The sequence below is a fragment of the Pristiophorus japonicus genome, chromosome 3, assembly GCF_044704955.1.
Source record: "Pristiophorus japonicus isolate sPriJap1 chromosome 3, sPriJap1.hap1, whole genome shotgun sequence".
Taxonomy (NCBI): Eukaryota; Metazoa; Chordata; class Chondrichthyes; family Pristiophoridae; genus Pristiophorus; species Pristiophorus japonicus.
In genome coordinates this window covers 41,152,195-41,167,263 of record NC_091979.1, presented here as the reverse complement: position 1 = coordinate 41,167,263, position 15,069 = coordinate 41,152,195, and the positions used below count along the sequence as shown (strand labels likewise).

Genomic DNA, 15,069 nt, shown 5'->3' with positions numbered 1-15,069 from the left:
CAAATCCTGGTCTTTGAATTCTAGAAACATAGGAACAGGAGTAGACCATTTAGCTCTTCAAGCCTGTTCATCATTCAATGAGATCATGGCTGATCTGCGACCTAACTCCCATGTACCCGCCATTGCCCCATATCCCTAATACCTTTGGTTAAAAACAGAATTCTGCAGCAAACTGTGGTATTTGTTCAAGAAATCAGATTTTAGATAATATAAATAAAGTCAATAGTTTTAAGATCAGATTTCTGATCATGTCAAGTTATTTCATTGTTTTCTTTGTTTTGTTGTATTGTGTTTCTTCTGTACTGTCAATTTTGCCACAGTGACTTATTTTCCAACATGACAACTGACCACTTCAATTGTTTACTTCATAAGGGGTTTCTACAAAGAAGGATGGTAAGATAGTTGTACAGGCTTTGTGCTTTTTTGTGAGTTTAGGCTGTGGAAAAGGGGGCTAAACTTCTGTGTGCTAAACCTGTGTATCTGGGCCTGTGCATAGTGTCCATCTGCTGAGAGAATGAGAGCAAATTTACATTAATTGCTGACATAATTTGCAGCATTAATTTATGACCGTGGCTGTGTATAATTTTCTGTGGTGCATTTGATTATGCGAAGATAAATGGGTAGTTTTAATATTTTTGATGGACTGTGTGATGTGACTTGTAATGAACGTTTGTGCTGCTCACATGTAACTATTAGTAGTTGGTCTCATTATGCTCAAGCTTCAGTTCTGATGTGGAGTATTTGGCAGTTGGCCTGGTGCATGTAGTTACAAAGTGGTTGTCAATATAAAATAAGCTTTAAATTAAAAACCAGCTGAAGAGGAACTCAATCAAGTCATTCAGTAATATATAGCCTTGCTCTCCATTGTGGAAAGCTGTGTATTTACTCCTTGTTTTGCTCACTCGGTATAGTATTCACGATAAATGTAGCTAACTCCTGTGTTCCTTGTCTGTAGTCTGACTTCCTGCAAGGATATTAATGCTGCATTGAGAATCTCCAACCATATAAACCATAGTAATGTGACTGTTTGCTTTGGAAAAATAACAACTTTTATTTATATAGCGCCTTTAACGTAGTAAAACTTCCCAAGGCGCTTCAACAGCAGTGTTACAAGACAAAACTGCTAAATTTGACATCGAGCCACAAAAGAAGAAATTAAGGCAGATGACCAAAAGGTAGGTTTTAAGGAGCGTTTTAAAAGAGGAAAGCGAGGTGGAGAGATTTAGGGAGGGAGTTTCAGAGCTTCGGGCCCAACAGCTGAAGGCATGGCCACCGATTGGTTGAGTAGTTTCTTATAAGGGATGTTGAAGAGGGCAGAATTTGAGGAGTGCAGACACATTGTGAGGTTGTAAGGCTGAAAAAGTTTAGAGATAGGAAGGGGCAAGGTCGTGGAATGATTTGTAAGCAAGGATGAGAATTTTGAAATCGAGGGAGCCAATGTAGGTCAGAAAGCACAGGGGTGATGGGTGATCATGACTTGGTGAGAGTTAGGACATGGGCTGCTGAGTTTTGGATGACTTCAAGTTTACGGAGTGTAGAATGTGGGAGGCCAGCCAGGAGTGAGTTGGAGTAGTCAAGTCTAGAGGTAAAAAAGGCATGAATGAGGGTTTCAGCAGTAGAAGAGCTGAGGCAGGGGCAGGCAATGTTGCAGAGGTGGAAAAAGGAGATTTTAGTTATGCCACGGATATGTGGCTGGAAACTCATATCAGGGTCAAATATGACACCGAGGTTGCGAAAAGTCTTGTTCACCCTCAGATTGATGCTAGGGAGAGGGATGGAGTCAGTGGTTAAGGAACGCAATTTGTGGCAGGGACCAAAGATAATGGCTTCGGTCTTCCCAATATTTAATTGGAGAAAATTTTTCCTCATCCAGTACTGGATGTCGGACAATCAATCTGACAATTTAGATACAAAGCAGGGGTCGAGAGAAGTGGTGGAGAGGTAGAGCTGGGTGTCATCAGCGTACATGTGGAAACTAACTCTGTTTTCGGATGATATCGCCGAGGGGCAGAATATAAGATGAAAAATAAGAGAGGGCCAAGGACAGATCCTTGGGGAACACCAGAAGTTATGATGTGAGAGTGGGAAGAGAAGCTATTGCAGGAGATTTTCTGGCTACAATTAGATAGATAAATAAATAACTTTGGAATTGCTGCTGGAAGATCTTCAAGCATTATCGGCAGCAACACAGTAAATAGATAACTCATGGTTTAATATATATAGATAGGTAACTCAAATCTTTTTGGCAGTCTTAAATTGGAACGGTCTGGTTAGTAGCTGATAGCTATTAGAATTGAGACTACAGCCTGTTTCTACATGTCCTCAGTACAAGCATAGCTCCAACCTCAGAAAAGCACCCCTGTTGTACCATTGTGATATTTCCAATTTCCACACCAGCCATTTCTTGTGGACATGTTTTCCTCCAAATTTTCTCTTGATCATGCTGAAATATTGGGCCCAAGTTTCGGGCCGCGCCTAAAATGGCGCAGTCTGGACCTGAACGCCCGTTTTTCGAGCCACAAAGTGCGCCTAAAAAAAACGTAGCTATTCTCCGGCTCCCTGCAGGCCCTCTGGAGCTGGGCGCAGCGCAGCACGAGCTGTGGGGGGTGGAGCCAGGTCCCTGCGCTGGAAACAGTGCCGGGACCTCTGCATGTGCAGTAGCTCCAGGCGGCCAAAACTGTGGGAGGGGCCCGAAGCACGCAGCCCCAAGCCCTGGCCGAATGGTCTCACTGGGGCTGCGTGGATAAGGCTCACCTCCCACCCGACCCGACCCCTGCTCTCCCCACCCCCCCCCCCCACCCCCAGCGACTCGACCTCTGCTCTCCCCCACACCCCCCCCCCCCGCAACTCTCCCCACCCCGACATCCACGACTCCCACCCCGACATCCACGACTCCCCCCCCCCCCAACCTCCGCGACCCCCCACCCCGAACTCCGCGACTCTCTTCTCTTTCCCCCCCCCCCCCCCCGACCTCCGCGACTCTTCTCCCCTTCCCATCCCCTCCCTCCGCGACCCCCCCCCCCCTCCGCGACCCGACGCCACCGACCTGCAAATCCAGCCCGAAGTCTTGGGCATGGCCGTTCAGCCTACTTCCCTCCCTCCCTCCCTCCCTCCCTCCCTCCTCTCTCCTTCCCTCCCTCCCTCCTCTCTCCTTCCCTCCCTCCCTCCTCTCTCCTTCCCTCCCTCCCTCCTCTCTCCTTCCCTCCCTCCCTCCTCTCTCCTTCCCTCCCTCCCTCCCTCCTCTCTCCTTCCCTCCCTCCCTCTCTCTCCCTCCCTCCCTCCCTCTCTCTCTCCTTCCCTCCCTCCCTCTCTCTCTCCTTCCCTCCCTCCCTCTCTCTCCTTCCCTCTCTCCCTCTCTCTCCTTCCCTCTCTCCCTCTCTCTCTCCTTCCCTCCCTCCTCTCTCTCTCCTTCCCTCCCTCCTCTCTCTCCTTCCCTCCTCCCCTCCCTTCCTCCTCTCTCCTTCCCTCCCTCCTCTCTCTCCTTCCTCTCCCTCCTCTCTCTCCTTCCCTCCTCCCCTCCCTCCCTCCTCTCTCCTTCCCTCCCTCCTCTCTCCTTCCCTTCCTCCCTCTTCTCTCCTTCCCTCCCTCCCCCCCTCCCTCCCTCCCTCCCTCCCTCCTCTCTCCTTCCCTCCCTCCCTCCTCCCTCTCCTTCCCTCCCTCCCTCCCTCCTCTCTCCTTCCCTCCCTCCCTCCTCTCTCCTTCCCACCCTCCCTCCTCTCTCCTTCCCTCCCTCCCTCCTCTCTCCTTCCCTCCCTCCCTCCTCTCTCCTTCCTTCCCTCCCTCCCTCCCCTCTCCTTCCCTCCCTCCCCTCTCCTTCCCTCCCTCCCCTCTCCTTCCCTCCCTCCCCTCTCCTTCCCTCCCTCCCCTCTCCTTCCCTCCCTCCCCTCTCCTTCCCTCCCTCCCCTCTCCTTCCCTCCCTCCTCTCTCCTTCCCTCCCTCCTCTCTCCTTCCCTCCCTCCCTCCTCTCTCCTTCCCTCCCTCCCTCCTCTCTCCTTCCCTCCCTCCCTCCTCTCTCCTTCCCTCCCTCCCCTCTCCTTCCCTCCCTCCTCTCTCCTTCCCTCCCTCCTCTCTCCTTCCCTCCCTCCTCTCTCCTTCCCTCCCTCCCTCCTCTCTCCTTCCCTCCCTCCTCTCTCCTTCCCTCCCTCCTCTCTCCTTCCCTCCCTCCCTCCCCTCTCTCCTTCCCTCCCTCCCCTCTCCTTCCCTCCCTCCTCTCTCCTTCCTTCCCTCCTTCCCTCTCTCCCTCCCTCTCCTCTCTCCTTCCTTCCTTCCCTCCCTCCCTCCTCTCTCCTTCCCTCCCTCCCTCCTCTCTCCTTCCCTCCCTCCCTCCTCTCTCCTTCCCTCCCTCCTCTCTCCTTCCCTCTCTCCCTCCTCTCTCCTTCCCTCCCTCCCTCCTCTCTCTTTCCCTCCCTCCTCTCTCCTCCCTCCTCCCTCCTCTCTCCTTCCCTCCCTCCCTCCCTCCTCTCTCCTTCCCTCCCTCCCGCCCTCCTCTCTCCTTCCCTCCCTCCCTCCTCTCTCCTTCCCCTCCCTCCCTCCTCTCCTTCCCTCCCTCCCTCCTCTCTCCTTCCCTCCCTCCCTCCCTCTCTCCTTCCCTCCCTCCCTCCTCTCTCCTTACCTCCCTCCCTCCTCTCTCCTTACCTCCCTCCCTCCTCTCTCCTTACCTCCCTCCCTCCTCTCTCCTTACCTCCCTCCCTCCTCTCTCCTTCCCTCCCTCCCTCCCTCCTCTCTCCCTCCCTCCCTCCCTCCTCTCTTCTTCCCTCCCTCCTCTCTTCTCTCTTTCCCTCTTCTCTCTCCTTCCCTCCCTCTTCTCTCTCCTTCCCTCCCTCTTCTCTCTCCTTCCTCCCTCTTCTCTCTCCTTCCCTCCCTCTTCTCTCTCCTTCCCTCCCTCTTCTCTCTCCTTCCCTCCCTCTTCTCTCTCCTTCCCTCCCTCTTCTCTCTCCTTCCCTCCCTCTTCTCTCTCCTTCCCTCCCTCTTCTCTCTCCTTCCCTCCCTCTTCTCTCTCCTTCCCTCCCTCTTCTCTCTCCTTCCCTCCCTCTTCTCTCTCCTTCCCTCCCTCTTCTCTCTCCTTCCCTCCCTCTTCTCTCTCCTTCCCTCCCTCTTCTCTCTCCTTCCCTCCCTCTTCTCTCTCCTTCCCTCCCTCTTCTCTCTCCTTCCCTCCCTCTTCTCTCTCCTTCCCTCCCTCTTCTCTCTCCTTCCCTCCCTCTTCTCTCTCCTTCCCCCCCCTCTTCTCTCTCCTTCCCCCCCTCTTCTCTCTCCTTCCCCCCCCTCTTCTCTCTCCTTCCCCCCCCTCTTCTCTCTCCTTCCCCCCCTCTTCTCTCTCCTTCCCCCCCTCTTCTCTCTCCTTCCCCCCCTCTTCTCTCTCCTTCCCCCCCTCTTCTCTCTCCTTCCCCCCCTCTTCTCTCTCCTTCCCCCCCTCTTCTCTCTCCTTCCCCCCTCTTCTCTCTCCTTCCCTCCCTCTTCTCTCTCCTTCCCTCCCTCTTCTCTCTCCTTCCCTCCCTCTTCTCTCTCCTTCCCTCCCTCTTCTCTCTCCTTCCCTCCCTCTTCTCTCTCCTTCCCTCCCTCTTCTCTCTCCTTCCCTCCCTCTTCTCTCTCCTTCCCTCCCTCTTCTCTCTCCTTCCCTCCCTCTTCTCTCTCCTTCCCCCCCCTCTTCTCTCTCCTTCCCCCCCTCTTCTCTCTCCTTCCCCCCCTCTTCTCTCTCCTTCCCCCCCTCTTCTCTCTCCTTCCCCCCCTCTTCTCTCTCCTTCCCCCCCTCTTCTCTCTCCTTCCCCCCCTCTTCTCTCTCCTTCCCCCCCTCTTCTCTCTCCTTCCCCCCCTCTTCTCTCTCCTTCCCCCCCTCTTCTCTCTCCTTCCCCCCCTCTTCTCTCTCCTTCCCCCCCTCTTCTCTCTCCTTCCCCCCCTCTTCTCTCTCCTTCCCCCCCTCTTCTCTCTCCTTCCCCCCCTCTTCTCTCTCCTTCCCCCCCCTCTTCTCTCTCCTTCCCCCCCCTCTTCTCTCTCCTTCTCCCCCCCCCTCTTCTCTCTCCTTCTCCCCCCCTCTTCTCTCTCCTTCTCCCCCCCTCTTCTCTCTCCTTCTCCCCCCCTCTTCTCTCTCCTTTTCCCCCTCTTCTCTCCCAGCCCCCTTCTCCCCCTCCCCTCGCTGTCAGAAACACACACACAGACAGAGAGATAGAGACACACTGGGGGGGCTGTCCCAGCATGCTGTTGGAGTACTCCCGGTACTGCAGTCGGTAAGTAGAAAATGTTTTATTTATTGATTTATAAAACATTTTATTTTTTTATTAATTTTTTGTGATTGATTTTATTGGTTGATTTATTGATGTATTTATCATTTATTATTGATGACAGCTCTTTATTTGTAAAACTGAAGTGTTTAATGTTTGTAAACTTCCCTTTAAACCCCCCCCCCCCCATTCCCTACGCCTGATTTGTAACCTACGCCTGATTTTCTAAAGTGTAGACAAGGTTTTTTCGAACGTACAAAAATCTTCACTTACTCCATTCTAAGTTAGTTTGGAGTAAGTTTTCACTGCCTAAACTTTGAAAACAGGCGTAAGTGGCCGGACACGCCCCCTTTTGAAAAAGAATTCTGTTCCAAAGTGAAACGGTTCTAACTGACTAGAACTGGAGCAAACTAAATGCCGAGAATTCAAATTTCTAAGATACTCCGTTCTACACCAGTTGCTCCAAAAAAACAGGAGCAACTCAGGCCGAAACTTGGCCCCATAGTTTCACAAGTGACTGCAGACCACTGGTACCTTACCCAATTGGCCATGGTTCATGTGTGGGATCCGAGTCAGAGGGCATCGCTGCTGACAATGATCCTCTCTTCACCTGTCCAACACAGACTGGTTGAGCTGAACAACCTTTTTTCATTCTGTAATGTCTATGCATATTTGCACTGCAGGGGTCACTTGATAGCAATTAAGATTGGGACACATGGCTGATCTATCTTCTCCTGCCTTCCCCAGATTGGAATCTGGGACCTTCTGTACTATGTGGTTTAATACCAAATAATGTATGAGAATTTATCTACTCAGCCCTTGGAGCTCTCCTGTTCTGACTGAATTACCAATTACCTGTAGTGTGAACTTGGGGTAGTTTACTACTAACTACTGTAAACCAGACCAGAGACAGACTTTGATTTTTGAAGTTTGTTTTTAGTAATGAAAGTTCATCAAAATCCTTCATTTCAATAATTAATGCCGTCATGTAATGAGTTAGCAGAAAAGGTTCACTTTAAACCAGACTCATTGAGCTTGAAGTTTCTCTTGAAAATTTCAGGATAACTTATTCTGACTGGCTGGCTGTTCCAACACAGGAATTGCAAGCCTAGGCCGCTGATAATTAAGAGCTCAGCTGAAAGGCTCTCCCCTTGACAGCAAGAAGATATTAGACTTTCATCACGTATGTGCATTATCTGTTTTTTGCCTCTCCCAGGTGATAGTGTGGTTGGAAGTTGGGTGAATGGTAGGAGAGGTTTCTCCATTGACTGGATCGGATGGGCTTGATGATTTTTTTTTCTTGCCCTTTCACATATTTGGCCAGCAATAATTTTTCACCAGCCTTCTTTCCATTGTTAATAGGTGTTTGGACCCATTAACCATTTTGGTGATAGACTTCAAGAATAGAGTGATTTGCAAGTCCAGGTGTTTTTGCTAGTTATCTCTTTTTAGCCGTCTCCGGGCTGTGGCTGTTTCTCTTAACTGCCTGTTTGTTTTTGTGCTTTTCAGTCTTAAATGATGCTTCATTTTCCATTTACTGTCCTAGTTACAACTTAAAAAAATTCTTTTTTTTGTTTCATTAATGTTCTTGGTCGTTTCTCTTCAGTGTTTCTTTCTTTTCCAGTTTCTTGTTATCACAGGAGATAGTTTGCAGACACAGTGAGAGAAAAGCTTTTCAGGTTAGGTGAAAACCAAAGAGTTGGGACAAAAAAGCAGGAAACAAGTGTTAGGAACCAGGGAGAAGAAAAGCAAGGAACAAATATAAGGAATTAGAATGTAATAAAACAACATGGGAGCTGAATCTAAAGAAAACAATCCTTTTGCTAACCAGGTGATTAATAATAATTAAAAAAGTCAAGAGAACAAGAGAAGCATGTTTATCTGTGGAAAGTAGACTCTTTCTCACTTGCTTCCCTTCCATAATGCCAAATTCTGATTGCCAGCAGAGAAGTTGATTAAGAGTATCTATAGTGATCTTTTGGTGTTACTTGAAACAAGTTTTCCATGGCTAAAATGTGAAAAGATGATGTGAGAAATTTCTAGAACACCATCTTAGATTTTTCTATGTACGTACCTTGGGGCTACATGGTTCTGGGAATAATGCTGAAAATGGATGGTGGCACCAATTTCTGTCCTACTGTGCCATTGGTGCAATATTAATAGTTGGAAAGTTGATGCTTGGGAGTATAATAGGTCTTGTACTAAGCATTCCTAGGTGAGCTTAGCTGCAGGATAAATCTTCCTGTACACTTATATATGCCTTAATGTAACCTCAAGACTAGAATGTTGGCAATGTGTCATTTCCATTTTCCAGAACTGTCATCCTTGTGATTCATTTGTGAAAGACTGTCAGTTAGATCAGAGTTGTACTGTGAACTGGTGCCCTCTAGGAACCCTCATGACTGACCAAACTAATTTAATTTATGATCATTATCGGCGTCAGAGAAATTAGACTTTCATTTTGTCGGTCTCAGCTGACCATAAAACCAGGTCACATAGAATTCTAATGTATTCAAAAACACTTGTTTTATTAAAATATGAAATTGCCATTTTCTTATTGCCTCCTGAAAATCACTTCAAAATTCTATATGAATGTATAATCACAGACATGCCTCCTTTGCTTCTTGTCTCAGTCAGTGACAGAACAGTGTTTTGCTGTTAATGTGGGATCATATTAAAATCAGAAACTTGTATATTTATTCAACATTGCATATTTTTATGTTTATGATTTTAATGCAAGAACAGTCTATTTGGAGTACCTGATCACTTTTGATACTTTGGACAGTAACACAAAGAAAATTAAATCCATATTAGCTCGTATCCTAACTCGTACCAAGTCCCATTCACACATCACCCCTATGCTCGCTGATTTACATTGGCTCCCCATCCAGCAACACCTCAATTTTTAACACATCATCCCAATGCTCGCTGATTTACATTGGCTCCCCATCCAGCAACGCCTCAATTTTTAACATCCTTGTGTTCAAATCCTGCCATGGCCTCACTCCTCACTATTTCTGTAACCTCCTCCTGTCTTATTTGTGCAATATATAAACACACTTAAAATACCTGTCAATGTTCATTATTGGCTACTACACAAAAATCCATTCTCAACACTTCAGTTTAATATTACATACGCACCACTAATTCTGCCATATTTTGTATTTTGCAATTTCACCATAGTGGTTATCTTCTGCGTGGGTTTTATTTCTGCACAGTAGCTGAAAGTGGAGATTTGCAACATGATTTTTGTATTTCGAGTATTGGAACTACAAATGTATATTATAGCTGTATAACTATTAATAAATTAAGTTCTGCCTAGGGCTCAGCCAGCCTTCTGAGTGAAATGTTTAATTTGTTTACTCAAAACTATGGTCAGGAACCTCTACAGAGAGAGATGAGTTATAATCCCATGACACAGGAATTTTAAAAGTTATCTTTACAATCCATAAATCCTGTTAAGATTAAAAAGTACAAGGTACCTCTAGGCAATGGACACAGTTTTCTCCAAACCAGATATGTTAAAGTGTGATGAAAGTTTTGTCAGTTATCGTAGATGAGAATATTGGTTTGTCAGATATTTCTTAAATTCACTCTAGTTGCTGAACTGTTGCTAATCTAATGGCAAGTTTGAAAGATTTTTTTTTTTAAGATTTTAGTTAGATCAGATATTGGGCAAACTAATTTCACACATCACTATTATATACACTGTATACACTACTTAATATTTTAAATATAGAATTTGGAATGTTGCCATGTTTTGGTCCTTGCACTTTGTGACGGATATTGAAGTGGTAGAGGAGTGCAACAAGGAGAATACCTGAAACTGAATCTCTTAATTACGGCTCTAATGTTCACTTTAGGAAAGCATAAAGTCAGGGACATAGAATTGATGTTTTCAATTTTTTAAAAATTTGAAATGGGTTGTGATAGGACACGAAGCCATGTCTAATAAATACATGGAGAAAGATGCAGATTAAATATCAGGAGTTATTTATTGTATCAAGATTGTTGCTAGCTGAAACAGGTTACTAGTGAACATGATAAGTATGGATATTCCTTTGTTGTTTAAAAAGGGAATCGACGTATTCCTGACCGAGGCAGGCATTGGATTACTTGGGTTTGCCGAGTGATAAACTGAGTTGCCATGGTCTCCTGAAGCCTACTTGAATTTACTTGTGGTGTCGGAGAGGAATTTTCCAGGGTTTTTCCTTAAATTAGGCACGTTTTTTCCTTATTGGCCCGCCGTGGTAATGACAGTGAACGGTCAGCATTCGCCATCATTACACCTCTGAAACTCCAGGATTTAGCGTATGCGCATCTAAACGTGGAAATCTTGAAGTTGGAGTCGGTCATTACCTGTTGTGAAACTCCCCAATCAGTGAAATCATGTTGAACTGACAAAAACTTAAGCTTTTCCACTGTAATTTCAACTTCGTTGAAAGAGATGTAACTGGGGTTTTAACGGTGTATAGACTGCTGAAAAACCGTTCTGGCCCTGAAAAACACATTTTAAATCTGGAATGTCAAATTTCTCCATTATGATAGAAAATTACGAGATTTTTAATTTTTTTTTGTTTGTTTCATATTTCAGCTTCTACCTTAACCCCCATGTGTATGCCCCAATCTTTATTTCGCTTTCTGTATTCAGATAAATTACAAAGTGAATTGAATCAGTGCTTTGTATTTCCTTGTTTGTTATCTGAGAATTCTTTGATGCGATTGGCTGTTTAGACAGCTTGATGACATCACTGCTGCTCTATGCTGAAGATCCCCTACAGACAGCGCTACAATTAGTTTAACATCGAAAAAGCTTAAGTTTTTACCACAGAGATCGCAAGAATTAACAGTTGGGAAAGAAAGGGTATACAATTGTACCATCTAGTGACTAGGATGGTATTGATGAACTTGTCCAGCTCATCCTTTTCGCAAGGCCAGCAATATTGTGAGGCAATATAATTGTTAAGCGAAATTACTTCTGAATTATCAAATCCAAATAATTTGTGGAAATTCAAATCTTCTTTCATGGCTGACTAAGATATAATTGCTCTTTTATAATTTAAGAAAACTTGCTGTAACAAATGAGACCAACTCAAATCTGAATGATGTAAAATTATCACAATCACTTTACTTTGACCTTCGCAGTGTGTTACATGTGTGTTTTACCTTTGCACAAAATACCTGTCTATACGTGTGTGGTCAATCCTTGTTGTCCATAGTGTAAATTCCTGTTGTTTGTGTTTTTAACTCAAGTAACTTGGAGTGAAGTAGAATGAAATTTGCCCATGATACTGGATTTACAAGTGTCCTGTTGATCAATGGAGCTAATTCATTATATTTAAAAGCTAATATGTGTTAATTAAATTTGTACTGACTTTATTCAATCCCAACTACAATTTGTGTTGGGTTGAAGTCATTTATTCATTTCTACAGGTGTATCTTTGCTGCTTGTGTCTTTTTTTAAATAGTCCATTTTCTGTTGATTGAGCACATTAGAAATCTTCTACCATCTGTTCACAGTATAGCGCATGTTTAGAAAATAGACAATTTCTAATTCTGTTATTTCCTGCACCGATGTTTACAGGTTATAGAATAAAATGTGAAATATAGCAGCTGATTTGAATAAGCAGTGCATATTACAGTAAACAGTTGCTTTAATTTACATTAGGGGCATAACCGCTTTCAAAAGCTATCTGCTATTATGATTTTAATCATTTACAGCAACTGTGCAAATATATTCACTTCAAGTACAATGCATAACTGCACACTTTGGATACTTGTATCTGGACAAAATGCCAATGTACACTGATCATCTTTTGTTAACTCCTTGTATTTAACTGCATTGATGATCTGTGTCAGTACACTTACCTTATCAGTGAGTCTCTTACCAATTCAAATCTTTTTTTAAAGATCTAGCATTGCTTAAAATATAATTTATGTTGTGTTCTCCTGATGTGTAAGGGGTATATAAATGATAAAGAAAGCTAGCTGATGGCTGTTAGCTGCTGTGACTTTTTAAAACTTCATGTTCTCTTACTGAGTATATTTATGTATGTGTACAGGTCGGGTGCGCTCTAGACGTCAGAGTGCTGGGAGTGCCACCAGTGTAGCCAGCACACCCTCTGATACCAGAGGCCGTAGCCGAGCTAAAGTAGTGTCTCAGTCGCAACGTAAGTGAAACAAATTAATATTTCCAAGCACATTTTGCAAATTGTTGTAATGATATCTTAACACCAGGATCTTTAAATCAACTTTTATTCTTGTCTATTGCAATTGAATTTAAAGTTTAACTCTTCCACTCTCTCCGTGTTATTTGGTGATTTTTTGTTTACGTGATAGCATCTGCATTTTTTTTATCCTCCAGTGTAGTGGAAATGAATTTCACAAAAGGGTGCAACATGCTTTTTATGACGTAATTAACTGCACACTGAGAATTAATTGTGTTGAGCTGTGTAATTCTGCCACCTAGAGGGCAGGTGTGAAATCTGCTTTCCAGAACAATATTGGTACTTTCCTTATTGGTAGCCTTGGAGTCAATCAGCAGTGGCCCAATGAAGGCTTCCTTGTTGATTTTATTTGTTTGAGAAACTGTTTATCTCTGTTTGCCTCCTCCCTTTACAACGTGCACAGATTAACAGTTTAGTAGAGTTGTGATTGAATCTGCATTCTCCAACTTTGTTTCCAATATGTACCATCACATAGAAAATAGGTGCAGGAGTGGGTCATTCGACTCTTCGAGCCTGCACCACCATTCGATAAGATCATGATCATTCACCTCACTACCCCTTTTCTGCTTTCTCTCCATACCCCTTGATCTCCTTAGCCGTAAGGGCCATATCTAACTCCCTCTTGAATATATCCAATGAACTGGCATCAACAACTCTCTGCGGTAGGTTAACAACTCTGAGTGAAGAAGTTTCTTCTCATCTCAGTCCTAAATGGCCTACCAATTATCCTAAGACTGTGTCCCCTGGTTCTGGACTTCCCCAACATCTGGACTTACCCGCATCTAACCTGTCCCGTCTCGTCAGAATCTTGTATGTTTCTATGAGATCCCGTCTCATTCTTCTAAACTCCAATCTATAAAGGCCCAGTTGATCCAGTCTCTCCTCACATGTCAGTTCAGCCATCCCGGGAATCAGTCTGGTGAACCTTCGCTGCACTCCCTCAATAGCAAGAACGACCTTCCTCAGATTAGGAGAACAAAACTGAACACAATATTCCAGGTGAGGCCTCACCAAGGCCCTGTACAACTGCAGTAAGGCCTCCCTGATCCTATACTCAAATCCCCTAGCTATGAAGGCCAACATACCACTTGCCTTCTTTACCGCCTGCTGTACCTGAATGCCAACTTTCAATGACTGATGAACCATGACACCCAGGTCTCGTTGCACCTCCCCTTTTCCTAATCTGCCACCATTCATATATTCTGTCTTTGCGTTTTTTCCCCCAAAGTGGATAACCTCGCATTTATCCACACTATATTGCATCTGCCATGCATTTGCCCACTCGCCCAACCTGTCTAAGTCACCCTGCAGCCTCTTAGCGTCCCCCTCACAGCTCACACCGCTACCCAGTTTAGTGTCATCTGCAAACTTGGAGATATTACACTCAATTCCTTCATCCAAATCATTGATGTATATTGTAAACAGCAGGGGTCCCAGCACTGAGCCCTGCGGCACTCCACTAGTACTGCCTGCCATTCTGAAAAGGACCTGTTTATCCCGACTCTCTGCTTCCTGTCTGCCAACCAGTTCTCTATCCACATCAGTATATTACCCCCAATACCATGTGCTTTGATTTTGCGCACCAATCTCTTGTGTGGGACTTGTCAAAAGCCTTTTGAATGTCCAAATACACCACATCCACTGGTTTTCCCTTGTCCACTCTATTACTCACATCCTCAAAAAATTCCAGAAGATTTGTCAGGCATGATTTCCCCTTCATAAATCCATGCTGACTTGGACTGATCCTGTCACTGCTTTCCAAATGCGCTGCTATTTCATCCTTAATAATTGATTCCAACATTTTCCCCACTACTGATGTCAGGCTAACCGGTCTATAATTACCCACTTTCTCCCTCCCTTTTTTTAAAAAGTGGTGTTACATTAGCTACCCTCCAGTCCATAGGAACTGATCGAGTTGCTAGACTGTTGGAAAATGATCACCAATGCATCCACTATTTCTAGGGCCACTTCCTTAAGTACTCTGGGATGCAGACAATCAGGCCCCGGGGATTTATCAGCCTTCAATCCCATCAATTTCCCTAACACAATTTCCTGCCTAGTAAGGCTATCCTTCAGTTCCTCCTTCTCACTAGACCCTCTGTCCCCCAGTACTTCCGGAAGGTTATTTGTGTCTTCCTTCGTGAAGACAGAACCAAAGTATTTGTTCAATTGGTCTGCCATTTCTTTGTTCCCCATTATAAATTCACCTGAATCTGACTGCAAGGGACCTATGTTTGACTTCACTAATCTTTTTCTCTTCACATATCTATAGAAGCTTTTGCAGTCAGTTTTTATGTTCCTGGCAAGCTTCCTCTTGTACTCTATTTTCCCCCTCTTAATTAAACCCTTAAACCATACCTAATACGCTCCAGGAAATCCTCCTCCACCGCATTGCTACCAGTTTGCTTAGCCCAATCAATATGTAGATTAAAGTCACCCATGATAACTGCTGTACCTTTATTGCATGCCTCCCTAATTTCTTCTTTGATGCTGTCCCCAACCTTACCACTACTGTTTGGTGGTCTGTACACAACTCCCACTAGCGTTTTCTGCCCCTTGGTATTCCGCAGCTCCACCCATACAGATTCCACATCATCCAAGCTAATGTCCTTTTTTACTATTGCATT

The 15,069-nt window shown here is 45.1% G+C and overlaps 1 protein-coding gene across 6 annotated transcripts in view; it reads left to right on the top strand.

The window, feature by feature from the left end:
* The window catches only part of clasp1a (cytoplasmic linker associated protein 1a), a 426,315-nt gene that overhangs the window by 248,414 nt on the left and 162,832 nt on the right, over nucleotides 1-15,069 (top strand). For all 6 annotated transcript variants that reach the window (XM_070875296.1, XM_070875295.1, XM_070875293.1 and 3 more), the window contains exon 20: nucleotides 12,278-12,385. In XM_070875296.1, the coding sequence (XP_070731397.1) occupies nucleotides 12,278-12,385 (108 nt within the window). The remainder of the gene's footprint in view (nucleotides 1-12,277; nucleotides 12,386-15,069) is intronic.